This window comes from Squalius cephalus (genome assembly GCF_949319135.1).
Source record: "Squalius cephalus genome assembly, chromosome: 1".
Lineage (NCBI taxonomy): Eukaryota > Metazoa > Chordata > Actinopteri > Cypriniformes > Leuciscidae > Squalius > Squalius cephalus.
The window spans coordinates 46,262,192-46,281,255 of record NC_137122.1 but is presented as its reverse complement, the minus strand read 5'-3'; the positions used below and the strand labels follow the sequence as shown (position 1 = coordinate 46,281,255).

Here is a 19,064-nt window from a genome sequence, read left to right as displayed (position 1 = left end):
TTACAAAGAAGCCTATGAAGGAGTGAGACAGCCCTCAGATTTCATCAAAAATATCTTAATTTGTGTTCCGAAGATGAACGAAAGTCTTACGGGGTTGGAAAAACATGAGGATGAGTTACTGTACGTTCACATGGCCGCCGGCGAGAGCGGCAAAATTCACTCCCGCCGCCCTGCCAAGGACGCTGGAGAAAGATTCGGGGACGCTCCGATGCTCTGACGTAGAACCAAGGCTATCTTTTGATCCAAAATACCACAAAAACAGTAATCCACATATCCAGGATCCACATTCTTTAAATTGTAATTTATTCCTGTGATCAAAGCTGAATTTTCAGCATCATTACTCCAGTCTTCAGTGTTACATGATCCTTCAGAAATCACTCTAATATGCCGATTTGCTGCTCAAACATTTATTATTATCAATGTTGAAAGCAGTTGTGTACAATTTCTTTTCACGATTCTTTGAGGAATAGAAAATTCAAAAGAATAGCATTTATCTGAAATAGAATAAACATAATATTAATAACATAACATAATAAATGTCTATATACTGTCACTTTTGATCAATTTAATGCATCCTTTCGGAATATAAAAGCTTTTATGTGACACTGAAGACTGCAGTAATGATGCTGAAAATTCAGCTTTACCAACACAGAAATAAATTGCATTTTAAAATATATTCAAAAAGAAAAGTTATTTTAAATTGTAAAAATATCTCACAATATTGCTGTTTTTGGATTAAATAAATGAAGCCTTGGTGAGCAGAAGAGACTTCTTTTAATACATTTATATATATATATATATATATATATATATATATATATATATATATATATATATTTCTGTTTGTAATGCAAGTTTAGTGGGATGTTTTGTTGTTTTGACCATTACACACACACTGTTTGTGTTTCTTGTGTTCTCCAATTTCAAGGATTGTGAGAAGGCTGAGAAAGCAAGCTGAGATGGTCTGTGGATCTGTGTGGTCCATGCGGAGGGTGCACAACAACCACCAAAAGAAGTGTCAATTGTAATTCAGACTGTGCTGTGTGCCATCACTTTGCTTATGGACATAATTTATTCTCTGGATCTGAGGTACCCATCCAACCTGCAGCATACTTTCGAGGTCTTTCAAAAACTGAATCTGGATGGACAAAGGCTAGCTGAAGATGTTTGGTTTGAGTAGATCAGTTTTTAGTTTTTTTTTGTTTGTTTTGTCTGCATTTCTGTTATAACTGTTTATAGCATTATGAAATGAATAAACTGTTTGACTTGCTATTTGATTTGTTTGCTTTTTTGGTGTGCATACTGTAATGGCATATTTTTAATGTATGCAACAATGTGAAAGACATGCATGGAAGCAATTCTATGATCAGCACAATATAGTCAATTTTGAATATTTGCCATTCTGTTAGACCTATAGAAAAACACATTGGTCAGTGTAATACATAAGTTATATTTTACCCTGGAAAAATTACATTAGTTCAATGTAATACAGTAAGTTTGACTTTCAAGGAAAATTACATTAGGTCAATGTAATACAGTTAAGTTTAATTTTCAAAAAAATTACATTAGGTCAATGAAATACTGTTAAGTTTAATTTTCAAAAAAATTACATTAGGTCAATGTAATACTATTAAGTTTGATTTTGAGGAAAATTACATTAGGTCAATGTAATTGTGATAATTCAGATAGAAATAGTTTGATTACATCCGACAGACATGATTACAAACAGCTTTATCAATGTAGTAATTTTATGTGGAAATTTGCCACATGATTAATATACATTCAACTGATGAGGCATTTTTTTGAGTGTAGGATGTCTCAACAAACAACGTCAGACAGTTTTATGTCACGTATCATTTTTTGCAGCAATTACAAATGTAAATAAATGAATACATGCTCTATCTCCATAGACAGTATATAAACGTCTATCTCCCTGCAGCATAAGTTTTCTGGTTCTGTAGCCATCTTCTCACATTTGCCACATAAGCACCTGTACGACAAGTAATGTCAACATGATGCAACAGCACCCCTCGCATAAACATAATTTCGTTTGTACTTAAAAAAAAATAAAAAAATTGTTTGTACTTAGCAAACGTTATCACAGTATTTGTGTGTATGTAGTTTCAAAACATTGCGTGAACGTTATCACAATTTGTGTGTTTGTGTGTGTGTGTGTTGCACATCCATAATTGCAAAGGGGACGCGATTAAAACTTTGTAAGTACATAAATGTATCAAATAACCATTCCGAGACGTCTTGGTCCATTCTCATTTCGCGTTTCTTCTGCCGGAGTCTCTTCATCATCTGGGTCCAGCAGGGCGGGGATATGCAGCTCATTTACATTTAAGGTGGTACACACCAAAACAGCTCTTTTTAAAACAGGCCCCAAAAATGACATTTTCAAATGGTTATTATAAATTAACTGTGGGGTATTTTGTGCTAAAACTTAACAAATACATTCTGGGGACACCCAAGACCAATATTACATTTTGTAAAAAGGGGCATAATAGGTGCCCTTTAACATTCTAGTAACCAATATTAGACTTAAAGAGAGAAGAATATCAGAAAATGTATATATTTTTTCATTGATTCTGTAAACCCTGGCTACATTGTGTACAGGTGCTTTCTTTACCTACCTGTACAGGGGTAGCACAGGCATTTGACGTGGAGTGAGAATGGTTTGAATATTAACGATCATCATAACTTCCACTTTCTCTTACCGTGAATGTGCAGCTAAAGGAAAAGAACTGAAGAGGTGGAGATAATTGGCCCCAGGACCTTTGCAAGTCATAATCCATCCCCTGCATATATAGTATTTGCTACTGTCCATGTATCACATTTTTATAGCTGCAACATAACATTGAACGTGACATAAAATTTTACTGATACAGTATGTGTGTATATATATATAATTTATAAAATATATACTGAAGTGTAGCAGAGTGAGGAGTGCTGATAGTGCTCAGTCGCTGGCATCTTATACAGATACATTAGCAGAATCTCATGTATTATTTATTCAATTTATCGCTCTATTATTTAACAATACAGATACAATGTGTAATGTCTGTTCTGGGTTTGAGTTATCTTGTTAGTTTTGCACTGTTCCGAGTTCAACTTCCTTAGTCTTTGTTCATTGGTTACCGTATGCTGCGTCTCATTTCGCCTACTACTAAAAAGTAGATTCTTTTGAGTGTGTAGCTAAAAGTAGACAAGCTTTGGGACATACTATCACGTCATACAATTGCTTCTTTAACGGTTGCTCTCTGTCGCATCCTGTCACAGTAAACTGGCCTGTCAATCATCTTGTCACAGTTAAAAATTTCATTTAATTTCCTACCGAATCGGAGAGAAATTCAGAAGCACTTTGGTGGTCAGTCACAGGTCTTTCACGCGGAGACTCTCCTCATATTAATGCATAATGATGCATTTAAAAGTTAATGGCCAAACGGATCTTTATAAAAGTCCACATTGTTCTTGCAGATGGATATTATTAATTTTTTTTTTTTTTTTTTATCAGGTTAAACTTTGATTACTCAAACCTTTATCTAAACCTCTCACTGTCGGTCGCACATATCCGCCATGTTTTTTATTTTTTTAACACTGTTTACTCGTGTTTATAGTTCCTCCTCCAAAGTGCAGTGGGTTGTGGACAATATTAGCTGTTATAGTGAGCACGGATCCACACTTCAAAAATCCACCGGAAATAGGAGACCATCCGGGGACTTCTGGCATACTCTTTTCAACATATTATGCTTTGGGACACACTTATTTTAATCTCACATACTGTTTAGGATGTATAGTATGGACATTGAGATGCAGGGTATAGTGTTTGATTTGCCCCCATGTGTTACACCTGTGTCTAGTTAATTACCTCAAACAGAAACAAAACAAAACCAAACTAAAAACTCAAACAAACTGAACAATCCTGACAATTTCAACCCCTTGCTGCCAGAGAGACGCTGTAGACCTCAGGATGCAACTTATGCCCAAACAATCGTCTCAATCATTTTTCTGTGGTTTTCATAAAGCAGCATTATCTTAATCATTATGAGACAGATAAAATATCTCCTTATTTTATTATTATTATGCACCTGTGTGTAGCACAAATGGGCAAAAAATATTGAACAAAACAAATTTGCAAAAAAGGTACATGAAAAATTGTTGTCAAAATTAAACATTAAGCCAAAGCAGAGAATGGCTATGGCTTTATCAAGCATATGCGCTATTTGGCAAGCAAAACTAAATCTAAAACTCAAACTCACAAATACAAAGTCTATTGTTAAATAACCTAACCCCAAAAGAAGAGACAAAAGCCTTATAAAGGGAGAGAAGGACAAAATCCTTTCAGAACTTTATGTAATTCAGATAGTTCTTAAAGAAATGATGAGTCACTTTTCTCCTCGCGTCAGCTTTCTTCTGAGACCTGAAGTAAGAATATTTCCCCCGAGACCGATGTTTCTGGTGGCCAATGGAGAGGCATTTACAGGAGGCAACCAACAGCTGGCCAAGTCCATCCATGAAGAACTCTGAGGAAAGGCAAGAATGCAGAGGAGGAACATGTCAATAATGGCGCAAAATGATGGACAGGAACGAAAATACCATGTTACATGAAGTTCATGAATTTTTCAGGTGTTTTATGTGAAAATATTGATCTAGGAACTAATTATATATAAATTGTATTGTTTATGATAATGATTTTGAGGAATATTTCTCATATAGAACTAGTTCATATGAAACATTACAGTATATTAGAAGTTAATATCATCGATTTATCAGCACTGACACGGTCGGATGAGAACAACATTCAAACTGAATTAAGCTAAATAAAGGCACTACAACACTATGTTGCACTACAACACTACTGCCTTCTGTAGAGCTTCTTTACAGCTGAAATTTAAGACATTTCATATTTGATGCATTTTACATTAATACTATTATTTTTCTTTTTATTAACATGAAGCTGCTTTGAAAGCTTTTGTATTGTATAAAGCGCTTGGCTATATAAACAAATGTGATTTCACTAGACTATTACAGTAATAGACCGGCATGAAATAAAATAATTTCAATAATGCTATAGTTTCCAAAAAACAATGCTCAGCCTTAAAAGACAGATACACACTGGATGTAACCAGAAAGAAACACACTCTCAAATGAGTTTACAATAACTGACAAAATTTGGGGAAAACTTACCAGAGTGACCTATTCTTTTCAGGAACGGGTCAAAGCCAACCTTTCTCACGGCATCCGTCCGACCCAAAAAATAATTTACAACTCCATCTACTAGAATGCAACCTTCAAAGTGTGGAAGTGGCTGATGAAATCCTCCTTTTAAACGGGTTAGGCAGCCGCCCTCCATTTCATCTCCCTCATCATACTCAAAACTGAAATAAAATTGATCACCTGATACCTCACCACCAAGCTAGACAGAAAAAAGGGTCAAAATCAGAATGGATTCTTAATCACTTAAATCAGTAAAAGTTTAATTAACAAACTGCATTTTTAAGACGTGTATATCAGTAAGCAAAACTATTGACACAGTCAGTGCAATGTCCTTTGAATGCCTTTCCTCACAACAGAAAAAAAAAAAAAAATGCTTACAATGTCCAGTTCTGGAACCGCCTCCATAATCTCTACAAAGCTCTCAATCCGCGACTTACTCAAAAATACAAAGTCATCATCAACCCACAGGAAGTATTTGGTGGTGACTTGTGATAAAGCCAGATTCCTGCCTGCAAACCAGCCCTGAAAAAAATCAGCAGCAGCAGAAACAGTGAGGCTGTGAATAGTAATCAATAGTCACATATCAGCTAACAGCAGGGCAGAAAATACCAATAAACCACTGTAAATGTAGAAGATTGGTTTAATCGAGCTTTTTGTAAATGCAAATCCAAAATATTTTGATTTGTGTGTTTGGTCCGAATACTCGATTCTGATTTGGCTGGAAGGTGCTCTCTCAAATCGTGTAATGTATAAGTAGGGGAGCGCGGGGCACAACCTAACGCGGGGCTAGTTGTAACACGCTTGTTTTAAATACTTCCGCACATGCTTGGATGACGTTACTTTGTGTATTTACTAGTTGCCATATCAACACTATATTAATTTTTTTTTGGAAGATATCCATAGACATTTATTAAACCATAGCAAAAGTAAATTTCTTGCTTAAGTTAATTTTTCATCTCTATTTTTTGTGTTTATTTAAAATAAGACAAATCTGATATTATTTTAATCTCCAGTATGTTATTTAACAGCTGAGATAGCTCTTTAATGCTTCGCTAACAAACAGAAGACACTAGCAGGGTTTAAATCCCAGTTGTACAGGCGGGGGCATGTTGTAACACTGCGTTACAATGTGCCCCTATTAGAAATATGCTATTATATTCTATACTTTTATTAATTTTATTGAGAAAACGTGAGAAAAAGGTGAATAAAGACTGAGAGTCTATGTTCAGAAATGACTAATTATTTATTTGTTTTGAATTATGTTGTATAGCTGTGTTTTCATGTGTTCGTAGACAAAACTCAAAAATGAGTTTATATTTAATTATTAAAAATTGCCATTATTTTATATGAAAAAGTTTTTTAATTGTATTTTATTTAGAAAATATTTTAGTTTGTTTTGTATATTTTTTTGATTAGATCAGATAACATTTTAAGCTGCCATATGTCATGTTACAATGTGCCCCACACATGTTACAATGTACCCCACCTATGGGGCATGTTGTCACATTTCACTTCCATTCTTTCGGGGTACATCAAGAAAAAAGTATATACTGTATTAATAAAACAAAAACACATAATTGTACTAGACATGTGGGAAATTAATGTGGGAAAAAATAAATACTCTGAACCATAAGTAGATTTACACAAACTGAGAAAGTCAAAAAGCGTTACTTTGTGCCCCGCTCTCCCCTATAGTTCCAGTCAGTTAATTCGCCGTTCTATATTAATGTGCTGCCTTCATTGAAGCACACACACAGAGATTAGAGATTGCGCTCTGTACACACATTCAGGAGCACAGAAACTTTTTGTCCTTGCTGCCCTGCGACTTTTTACAAATAAAATAGCTTCACTAAATTATATTTCTCGGCAAAGAGGTAACCTCTCTGTTTTTGAAGAATTTAAACTCACAGCTTCACACCAGGACCGTTCACCCCAAGAATGATGATAAATATGAATATAAATAGAGCTTGAGTGATTGAATGGAATTCAAGCGTAGTTCAGGCAGACCACTGATCGCTAAATGATATCAGCTGACTCTCAGCTGTTTTGTTACTCCACCTACTCTAATCAACTATAGTATTTAAGCTCATTCAACGAATGCTCCGCAGTCTGTCGCACAGACATTTACACCCACCTCCACCCCTTCACCTTCTAGCATGTTCATAATAGAGCAGTGGATTCTGTATAGAAACTCTATGTACGTAATCATTGTATCTCCTTCATGTAAACATATGCTAAGAAACATTTGGTTATTAAAAGGCTTGGGGGATTTGTGTCTCAAGGTTGTATCTCAAGCTGTCTAGTATGGCAGCTCGAGCACCTTAGAGCATAAGCCTCTCACCAAATCCAAAGATTATCAATAAATTTCATTCTCAAAGTGGTCCTGACTGAACTATAACTATATTGGTGTCCACACCAGCGGATGATATTGTTCTGTTTATAAGAGCGCGCTGTAAAGATTTGTCGTCAGCCACTTTAAATGCTCAAGCTCTTTAAAGCAGGATGGATTATGAATGGCTATAAATGTTGTTTATCGGCTGGAAAAATGGTTCCAAAAAAGGGATTCCAAGTATATTGTTCCTCTGTGCCGCTATTGTTACAGCTGTGGTGTGAACTCTGCTATTCTTTTATATGTAGAGCAATTTTTGGAACAATTTCTTTATCGTTATCATAATAGTTATCGTCCTTAGTGTAAACAGGCCTTAAAGGTGCAGTATGTAAGAATGACAACTAGTGGCCGAAATAGGTACTGCAGTCGAATTCAAAATATCGGAGATTGTCGTTTCTCCCGCCACCTGCTCCTCAGACTGAACGGCGCTCGCACGGTTTGCCAGTTTGAGCACACGCAACAGAAACGAGCGTAACGGACAAAGAAAATTAGCAACGTGCAGTATCACAGACCAAAACAATAACAAACATTCCAGCCTGGAAATGCACATTTCAAAGTAAAATAACTGGCTGTAGAAGTGTTTTTCAGTGAAACGAGTATGTGACAGCATGTTTCCTCAATATGCAAACAGATAATGGTATCTTTTATGCTAGTATTAGTGTTAGCTATTATTAGTAGAGTGAAAAAGTTACATACTGTACAGCACCTTTAAGTAGTTAGATGCTGCACAGACACTCTCACTCTCACTCTCTCTCTCACTCTCTCTCTCTCTCTCTCTCTCTCTCTCTCTCTCTCTCTCTCTCTCTCTCTCTCTCTCTCTCTCATTCAAATGTGCTTTATTGGCATGACAATTATTTGTTGCCAGCTATGACAATAATGGCTGTATGTTGAGTTATTTTCAGAGGACAGTAAATATATACTGCTATACAAGTTTAATTTCTATAGTATTGTCCCTTGAGAAGATATACTAAAAGTTTGCTGAAATGTGAGGGGTGTACTCTCTTTTGTGAGATACTGTAAGCAATTAATACAATAGATATTTTGTGACACCATATCTACATATCAGAAGTTACGCATCAAGTGAACGCAGAGACCTTAATACTTGGTAGATAATACACAATGACGGCAACATTTGATGGATCGTTTTTGTGTTTGAATGTGTCATTTTGAGTAGAAAATGAACTCAAAATGTCAAAAAAAATGCCAAGTCACCAATCTTAAAAATAAAAGCAATTATAAAACAGTGTAAATACAGCTGGAAAACAGTGAAAAATCAACCTCATTAATTATTCAAGGCCCAGTGCATGATGGGAACAGAAAAGTATCAGAAAAGTTGAGTAATTTTACTTAATTTTATAATGTTGATATTTACACTTTCATTTCTACACGCTTGAATTGAGTCCTAATATAGAATTTATTTTATTCTTGCCTGAGCTAATTTTTTCATATAAATTACATTTTTTTCTGTAGTATTTACTTCACCACAAAATATTTTTTATCAGTGATGAGTGAGTGTGTGTGAGCGCATTACTGATTAGTCGACTCCTCCCTCTTTTTGTGACAGACATCAATATATCTTGCTGCTAGTAGGATGTAGTCTCTTTTTTCACCTAATAAATGTTGAAGTTGTGTTTTATTGTTTAATTTTGTGAAGTTAGGGCAAAGTATTTCAAATTTTGTATAAAATGTCCCTCTACTGTCCTCATAATTGGGACAGCTGGTGAGGAATTGTTGCTCTGTCTCCACTTCTCCCTGGTTACAGTACGGGCAGATGCGTCTCTCTCTGGGAAGCCAGTTCTGTCTGTGTCTGCCCATCTCTATAATCAGAGAGTGATTGCTCAGTCTGTACCTCGTCATTATTCTTCTTAATTTACAGTCTTTCACTGCACTCAGGTAATCTGTAGTCTCTATTTAGGTCTCTATTTTACCAAGGGTAAAATGCATGTGCCTTCATAATCTTTAGTCAAAATAACTTCCCCTCCCACTTGCAGCATTCCAATCATTTCCAGATGGACAAAATCAAGTCCCGCCCTACAATTTTCCTTTTTTTTTTTTGTTCAAGAAGCCATTTCACTTGGACATCACGTCACAATAGGTAAGAAAAGACCATCACAACTTCCATTTCATGCCAACTCTAAAGTGTTCAGAAGATCTAACAAGCCGTAAGTTATGAAGATAACCATCATTTTTATCCTTCCAGTCAAATTTTGCACTGAAAACATCAATGACAGCTTTAACTTGCTGGCAAGTGATCATGGTACAAGTGGGATATCACACAGAAAACTGTGTGTACCTGTGCAGGAGGCATGATGTAGTGCTCAATGTTGTTTCCAGACACAGGTTCAGGCTTCAGGCTGTCATCCGCAACAATGATCTTGATATTTGGGTAAAACTTCCGGATACTCTGGATGAGGACGTTCAGCTCCTTATACCTCAGAAAGGTTTTTGTTATTATGGTTACCTGTGAGTTAATATCTGAATTGTAAGAGAGAGTGAGAAGTAGGTTTGACATTTCATTGGTTTATTGGCAACTTTATAGACATTTATGTATACATTTGTTACAACCAGCACATCTGATGCCATGGTAGCATGCTGTTTTGTAGTGTGTTTCACTTTGTATGTTGTGGACTTACCGTTTCCTGGGTCATAAAGAACAGGAACTGATGGTCTCCTAATCATGATGGGAAACATGGCCTTATGGTCCTCAAAAGAGAAATGAACTAAAGAGAAAATGTGGTTTGTCAAATAAATGACTAATCTTGAAAATAGTGAAGACTCTCTGAACAAATAGTAAAGATATAACCATGCCGAAAAATTGCTTATAATGGGCCGCCACCATATATTAAACTTAAGAACTAAAGTCACCGTAAAACAACATTCGCAATTCATTTTATTCTGTAAAATTATGTATTTCTTAACGCTTTATGCATTTCTTAAATTGAACACTTTACATGAGTGTCTCTCCTGTACTTACCCAGGTCTGATGTTCTGACACGGTAGATAGTGCTGGTGTAGGTCACTCTGGACAGCAGATCATTGAGTTGTGTGAGGCTGCTAGATGAGATGTTCAGTTCACTCTGACCCTGTCCATCCACCTGCTCTCCATCCAGAACATCGTCTACTGAGAGCACTCCACTCTTCACACTCAAAGACACCTGGAGACATCATTGTGTTTAATGCAAATGGAGTGTGTTCCCGCATGAGAAATCAATTTTCATAAAGGATTATTTAGTCAATTGCAATCAACGCCTTGCTCACACACCAAGCCAGTTAAAGTTGAATCCACACTCTTAGGAAAAAAAAGGTTCAAACTTCTATTTAGAACCTCAAAGGGTTCTGGTCAGGCACTTCATATATAGAACGTTTTAAGGGTTCACATCATAGGATCATTTTATGGATTTAGTTTTAATAAAAAATAAAAATTGTTTTAATAACTTTTTTTTATTTTTGATTAAATTTCATGAATTAGTTGGATAGTGTTGTGGGCAGTACTTCAACATGTAGCGCGATTGCAACATAACCCCATCTCTCTCTCACCTCACTTCCTGTCTACTCCATATTATCCTATCCTATTGCAATAAAGGCTAAAATGCATCAAAAAACGTAATTAAACAACTTGTAAACTACCACAAGACAAAATTTAATAACCAGTTAAACATGAAAGTATTATGCAACCATTTAACCATTATTCAATTTAAATATGAATGTTAGTGATGTAACCCCTTTGAATTGTACATTCATATTTTTTCTTTATTTTTAGTCCTAAAGTAAATTTATTTGTTACTACTTTAGATTTGTATAGCACAAAGAAACTCCTGTATCTTTGGTGCAGTACTATGATTAACCCCTAGAGGGCAGTTAACTCTGTGGTATGTTGAGTGAGTCGCTTTATATAGAAAGTCAGACGAATACGCCAGGTGAACGCACGCACGAGTTTGCCATCCTGTTACTGAGGGGAAAAAACGGTCAATGCTTTTGATTACTGGGCTTTCTTTTACGAGAACTCTGATTGTTGTTGTTTTTTAATGCTGATTCTGTTTGAGTGATCCAACTTTGAACGGCGAGCCAGACCCTGATCTACGATTCAAAAGAATCATCGTGATTCAACACGGATCCGAACTGAAAGCTAAGCACACACACACACCCGGGTAGAAAACACAAAAAGGCCTTTAGCCTACACACATGGACATTTGAGCATTATACACACACACAATGGATCCAGAAGGACTATTGAGACTTTGTTTTATTTTATTTTATTTTATTATTTTATTTTATTCCTGGACTTCACATTCAACTTTGGACTCAATATGAACCATTTGTTGTTGTTGTTGATTCATGGTGTTGAGGGGAAACCATGCAATTGTGTATTCATGTAAATTGTGAAAAATTGTTCAGTCTTTGTAATAAAATTACAGGCTGTTAATTGCTTGAATTTAATTTGGCCCAAACTTCTACTTTTAAATCCTCTTTATTTAACCTCTGTTGGGTAAAATACACTGAATACTTATTCTGTTGTCCCCGCTACAGTGAAAATAAAAAAAATAAAAAAAATATATTTTTTTTTTTAGATATCAATCTGCGTATGTATCAGGACATTGGTTATGCTCATCTTTGCTCACTCCTTTGAAGGTATCTTGAGTAAAACGGCTCTATATTTAACAAAGCACATACAAAAGACCAGGGGCCTGATGTATAAACATTGATTTATATTGATTGACGCAATTTTCTATGCACATATCGGCATTTATAAAAAATAAACTATGCCGTAGGCTAAATATGTGCGCGCCGTACGGACAACATGCACTCTTTTACTGAAATGTGCGAAGTAGCCTAAACAGAACGATTTAAACTTTTACATCTGATATACACATTTAGATTATATATGCCTCTCATTTTTATATTAGGGACTGTTCGTTTTTTTATTTAAGGGGCTACCGGATGAGTTTTGAGATCTTTAGTCAAAATAGACTTGACCCTCCCTTCGCCAGCAATACATTTTTCTATGACCCTCCAAAATGATTGTGAAAAAAGGCATGACCCTCCCCGATAATTTATTGATTAGCCTACTGGTTTGTGCTTGGCAAAGATGTTAAGATAGCCATTGTTTTTCTTTTACAAGCATGACAAACGTCTTTACCTCTGCTCTCTCATCTTACTAGGGCTGTAACGATATACTGAGAGAGCTAACGTTACATGGAAAAATATGCACCAAACAAGCCACTTTGAAATTTGGCTGTTTTCATTAATACAAAAGTTGGGTGACCCTCCCCCTAGACTAAAAAAGTTGGATGACCCTCCCCTCAACAAAGAATAAAAAGACATGACCCTCCCCTATTTTCCTCCGGTGGTCCATTCCATAAATACCGAACGGTACAAATATGAATGTACAATTCAAAGGGGTTACATCATTAACATTCAGTAACACTAACATTCACTAACATAAATATGAATAACTATCAAAATTTAAATAACTGGTTAAACATGAAAGTATTATGCAACTATTTAACCATTATTCAATTTAAATATGAATGTTAGTGATAGTGTTGATAGTTCCCAATCCCGACCCCATCTCTCTCTCGCCTCACTTCCTGTCTACTCCATATTATCCTATCCTATTGCAATAAAGAAATGTTGGTAACACTTTACAATAAGGTTCCTTTATTAAACATTAGTAAATGTATTAACTAACATGAACTAACAATGCGCAATACATTTACTACTGTTTTTGTTAATCTTTGTTAATGTTAGTTAATAAAAATAAAGCTGTTCATTGTTTGTTCATGTTAGTTCACAGTGCATTAACTAATGTTAACAAGATTTTAATAAAGGATTAGTAAATGTTGAAATTAACATTAACAAAGATGAACAAATGCTGTATAAGTGCAGTTCATTATTAGTTAATATTAACTAATGTAGTTAACTAATGAACCTTATTGTAAAGTGTTACCGAAATGTTAAACACAAGGCAAAATAAACAGTTAAAAAGATTCAGTAAGGAAAATTCAGTTGAAAGATTCAATTCAAATATTCGACAGATATTCAATCGGATCTTTCCAATTCCTCAGGTGTTGGTTTTCAATTTTTGTGGTCTTCCCAAAATTATATAAATACCATTGTATTTGATGGATAGAACTGGAAATGGTAAGTTATGCATGTTTTATTTTTAATATGTTTTGTCAGTGACGCGTTGTCTCAGACAATTTTTACACTGCAAAAATAAGGCCTATCTGGTTCCATTAAAAACATATAAACATCCTAAAACATATGTTTATACCTTATAGGCAAAATTGCATAAATTTGATTTGCTTAAAGCTATTAAAAATACTATTTGGCCCATGGAAAAGATTGAGAATAACCTAACCCTTCTCTGAAATGTATTTTATACAATTTTGATTTATTTATTCTAAAACAAGGCCATAGGCTACTGAATGATTTTTAGCAATGTAGTTTCGGCACAACCTTATTATATATTTTTCTAATGTCCTGTACCGTTTAACATGGTATCACGTGGATGGGAATATGCATGAAAATGATATGCAGATGCCCTTATGCATATAAACTAGCAAAATCTAGCTTATGTGCATAATGCACACTTTTAGGATGAAATATATGGAAAGTTTTATCCATGAGGCTACAGAACCAGAAGTGATCCAACCTGTTTTACGGGATACGGAAGTTTGCACTCAAAAGGCAATGACAAATACGTTCACGCAGCCAGCCTACCCCATTCACCACCCCATTATAGAGCTCCATCAAACCTTTTTTTTTCTAAAAGTGCAGACCAAACCCTTATAACTATTCGAAAGACAAGCAGAATTTCAGGTTTCAGACTTCAGGTTGTAAGTCAGGTTGTAAAGCATGCATTCAAATTCACAGTATTTGAAAGTAAATGAAGTATGAAAAATGTCACATTTTTTACCCAACACCTAGATTAAAAAAAGATTAGAAGGACAAAGGTTTTTTTGTTATTGTTGAAACCAACCTTGTAGACTTGCCTCTTTTGTGCTTGAAGAGCAAGACCTTAAAAATGTTTGGTATTTAAAAATATTATAAATTACTTATAATAAATTATTATATTTTTATTAAATACATTTATAATATAAATTATTATTAACAAAAATCACAAAATAAAAAATCAGGTTTTATAATGCTATAAAATTATTTTTTATTTAGTAATACACACAGGAGCAAGTAATTGTGAAAAGCAACAAATAGGGCAGAGGTTGCTGTTTTGAGCAACATTCCTAAACAGATTTCAGCTGCCATAAACTTACCTGGTATTACAGATTTTGTAAATGGAGGTATTGTGAAACCTGTGATTGGAAATTGGAGAGGAGAGTTGGCTGGTGCAATAATAAGGCTGTTCAAGTTTGTCCCCATTCTGAAAAAGACAAATGAAGAAAAAAGGTTAAAAATGCATGTAGTTATCACAAACAAATAGTATCTCTGGTTGAGGACCGACTTAAAGTGATATTTCAGCCAAAAAAGAAAATTCTGTCATAAAAATATCCTCTTTTGTGTTCAGCAGAAGAAAGAAATTCATACAGGTTTAGAACAACTTGAGTAAATTACAGAATTTTCATTTTTGGGTGAACTATCCCTTGTGTTTCTGGCACTCTTACTATATTATATATTATACTCTTACAGATAATGCGGGTTAAGTCAGTCCTAAACCAGTGATGAATATTTATTGCATGTAGGACAGACTAAAGAAAGTATGACACAAGAATGCAGTGAACAAACAAGTCCTTTATTTGACAAGATGCAACACTCCTGCTTAAATAAATAAATTAGAAAGCCTTATGAACCTGAGTTGGTGTTGCCTGTACTCCTCCGCTCTGCGTTTCAGAGTGTCATTCAGCGTTTGTTTTGGTACATGTTGTCTTGTGAGTGCAGCTCCTTTACTGGAACACGATGAGCGATTTGTACTGAGAAACGGTCCAATATTGGGGTAACTAATTGGGATATATTAAAAGTTCATTGAAAACATATGAGCCCCTTTTAAAACCATACATTTGTTCTGCTGTACAAATGTATCACTTACTTTGGTTTGATGAAATCAGGGTAAGGGCTGAAACTGTTGAGCAAACAACAAAGGCACCCATTAAAACTGTTTTTATTTAGTGTATATAACAAATAAAGGGAAAAATGCAGCATAATGCTTATGGTTGTAATACAATGAGTGTACTGCAAATCCAGCCTGGTCTCTTTATTAATAGAGTGGTGCAGGTATGACGTTAGAACCTGGACGTCTAATTCGCCGCTGGTTCCTACAAGATTTTCCTATGGGGGTTTATAATAGGGTGTTTCAAGTTATGAGTAAAATAAAGCCTGTGGTAAGCATTACTTGATGATACTTTGTTGTTGTTTTTCTACAATATACACAGCACACACCCACACCCCAAGCTGTCTTATCTAGTTACTTATTAAAAATGTACATTTTCAAAGATGAACATAACTGCTTCAAAATTTGCGTTTTATTGTTTCTTTTCCACAATAAAAAATAAAAAAGGTAATTACAACTTTTCATAAGGGTGGGTGAAAGGTTATACTTGTACCCATTTGCTATTACACTTTTCATGATATTCAAGGCCCCCATTTGGATAAAACCAATGCCCAGTGCACTGCCAAGCAGAAGCAAGAAATATTTAATCATGGGGTGGCGGCAGCAGTTCATTATAGAAGAAGATCTGTAAGGACAAATACAGTAGTTAAATACATCAACTATTCAAAACATAAATCAGCGTCATGAAGTTAAATCAAAGATGTTATGTTCGTATGTTCACATTATTCAACAGCTTAATTTGGCTTAGGTTTCTGTAATTTTATTTAAAAGTACAAATACAGTGCAATCAAATCTGTTTTGCTGGAATGTAGAATATTTTACATCATTATTATATTTATTGTGTTCTTACACAAAAATTAACATATTTAGCTTCAGACAGGTATAAAATAATTATAAAGAGAAATAATAAGAGAAACATACCGTTCTGTCATTTGATGTTTAGTTGCTCTTTTTCTTTTTTTTCTTTTAATTTATTCACTTGGCATTTACATTAGTATCTTCCATTTCTTACAACAGAAACTGTTGCTACAAACTTGCATACGTTCTTCCAGTTGGCTGAGTTTATAAGGTCAGTGTTAGGAGGAGGGGTTGTGTTGTGTCACGTTTTGGGTTTTGTTTCTTGTTCTTGTCATAAGGCTTGTTTGAGATGCGCCTTGCCTCACCTGAAATGTATGCGAGAGTAGGCGGCTGCAGTGAGAGGAGGAGTGAAAAAAGTGCAGGCAAGCCGGACAGTTCTCTCATCTCGCAGTGGATCTGACACCTGCGAGATCAAAGATGGATATCGCGGGATTCACGCTCATGCACAGTGTTGCTAATAAACTGGATGTAATTTAGCCTAAGTTCTGTTGCTTTTGTATGAAAATAAATATAATGAACAAGACACCCAAAGTACTTATTTAATTCCATTCCAAATACATGTTTACCAATAATTTTTTCTTTAATACAGACATATATATATATATTTTTTTTTTAAATAAAAATTACATTGCATAACCCATAGAGATCGCATTCGCACTGTCAGATAGTTTGGGAATATTCACACATAATGTATACACATAAAACATGATATCAGAGTTTTAAAATCAAACATTTTAAAAGAGAACAATACATTACTAGCCTGGTTAAAACCAGACCATTCTCAGTATTAACTGAGTTATGGTCTGGCAAAGCTTCACTAATAACCAAAGACTGTAAAAAATAGCTAATAACTCATTTCCAAAGGGGGCGTCACCAACGGACGTCGCTCAAATGCCTCTAGGGCATTGGATAGACCTAAAACCAATCAGAGCGATCGTCATCGTGTAAAGCCATATGCTGCATCCCAATTCGCCTAACACTACGCCATAAAAGTATGTACTCTTTTCGTGAAGAAGAGGTATTTATTTTTGAGTGTGTAGCAAAAAAGTAGGCAAGCTTTGGGACATACTACTTCGTCATCTTTATCGGACAGATCTGTCGCGTGCATCCTGTCACGTAAACTGCCCCGTCAATCATCTTGTCACAGTTAAAATCCTCTATTAAATCTAATTTAATTTCCTACCGTTTCGGAGAGAAATGTAGTAGCACGTTCATCTGCCAGTGGGTCTTTCATGGAGGCTGTCCTCATGTGTTTTCAATTTGAAAATAATAATGCATTTAAAAGTTGAACGGACGTCGCTCAAATGCCTCTGGGCGCAATTGGATAGACCTAAAACCAATCAAAGCGATCGTCATTGTGTACAGCCCACTCCAACGTTTCTGATTGCCGCGATTTCGACGGATTAGAAATGGGCTTGAATGAGCTCTTTGCCAGACTACTTGCAGAGCAAATCTAAATTTGCCGGAAGTTGTCTGGGTTTTCCGAGGCTAATACATCACGGTTGTTTAAACCAATGAGCATTAAGCTGTGTCGTCAAGAAAGTCGTTTCCCATCGTGCTTTTGATCAGCGCAGTCGGTGGAGAGCAACTGTGCCACAGAACTGAGCAACAGAATCCGACACGTCCGCCTTGCGCTCGCGAGAGATTTTTGACATACGTCAGCATGACATCAGAGCAAGGCGGACCGCACTCGGACACATTTCTAACCGGCATGCATCTCGCGCTGATCACCGGTGATCGGTTCTGCGCAGATTTTGCTCATCTCAAACAAGCCTATTGTCATGTTTCTCTGTCTTGTCATGTGATTCCCTGTTTGTCATGTGATTCCCTGTTTGTCATGTGATCCTGCCATGTGTCTTGTCATTGGTTATCATCTGATCATTGTTCACAGATGTTCCTTGTCTTGTAATTAGTCTGTGTATTTTAGCCCTCATGTTTGCCCTGTCTAGGATTGATTGTTTCATGTAACTGTTGGTATTTTGATTATGATACCTGAGTGAATGTGATACACACCAATATTCAGTAGTAGTCATCAGTCTTTCAAAACCTGACTGTAGTGAGAATGATTTTTAGTTGAAAGTGAAATGAAGCTTTGTGAATCACTGGGGCTTTCCCCCTCGACTGTATTGTAAAATGGTTCATTACTCGAAGCTTTTCAACTCGTTGCACACTAACGACATCTTTTTATTTTATTTGTATTATTTATTTAATAAATCAGTTTCTGCTCTGTAAACCACAAGAATTAATCCTCATAATTCAAGTGTTAGTGTTGATGTAGTTCTTATACAATGTATGAACAAACAACTGTATTAATTAATTTATGAAAAATAAATAAAATAAATGGGACTAATTCACTTGTACAGAAACAATTCTTATGAATCTGCTTTGATCTACAAATGCAGCCTTATTCACATAAACTTTAGCCTCAGTCCTAATCCTACGAGTTCATAGGCAAGGCTCATGTAGGCATAGGTTATATAATCAAAATTAAAAAAAAATTGTTGTGGAATGGTGAAGTGCTTGTGAACTGGG

The 19,064-nt window shown here is 35.4% G+C and overlaps 1 protein-coding gene across 1 annotated transcript; it reads right to left on the bottom strand.

The window, feature by feature from the left end:
- Nucleotides 1–4,059: 4,059 nt before the first annotated feature.
- On the bottom strand, nucleotides 4,060–17,002 carry LOC307158671 (beta-1,4 N-acetylgalactosaminyltransferase 1-like). Its single transcript, XM_079871447.1, has 12 exons — nucleotides 16,596–17,002; nucleotides 16,168–16,299; nucleotides 15,654–15,686; nucleotides 15,418–15,564; nucleotides 14,884–14,990; nucleotides 14,592–14,629; nucleotides 10,584–10,764; nucleotides 10,243–10,329; nucleotides 9,903–10,084; nucleotides 5,599–5,742; nucleotides 5,191–5,419; nucleotides 4,060–4,526 (listed from the first exon to the last, which is right to left on the bottom strand). The coding sequence occupies exons 1-12, from the start codon at nucleotides 16,604–16,606 to the stop codon at nucleotides 4,345–4,347; spliced, it is 1,473 nt and encodes a 490-aa protein (XP_079727573.1). The 5' UTR covers nucleotides 16,607–17,002; the 3' UTR covers nucleotides 4,060–4,344.
- Between the last annotated feature and the right edge of the window lie 2,062 nt (nucleotides 17,003–19,064).

Excerpts from the sequence above, each read along its gene's own strand:
- LOC307158671 (XM_079871447.1), bottom strand. Across the intron at positions 5,743-9,902 it reads ACATCATGCCTCCTGCACAG|GGCTGGTTTGCAGGCAGGAA; the intron begins GTACACACAGTT and ends GATTTTTTTCAG. Across the intron at positions 5,420-5,598 it reads CGGTTCCAGAACTGGACATT|CTTGGTGGTGAGGTATCAGG; the intron begins GTAAGCATTTTT and ends TTTTCTGTCTAG.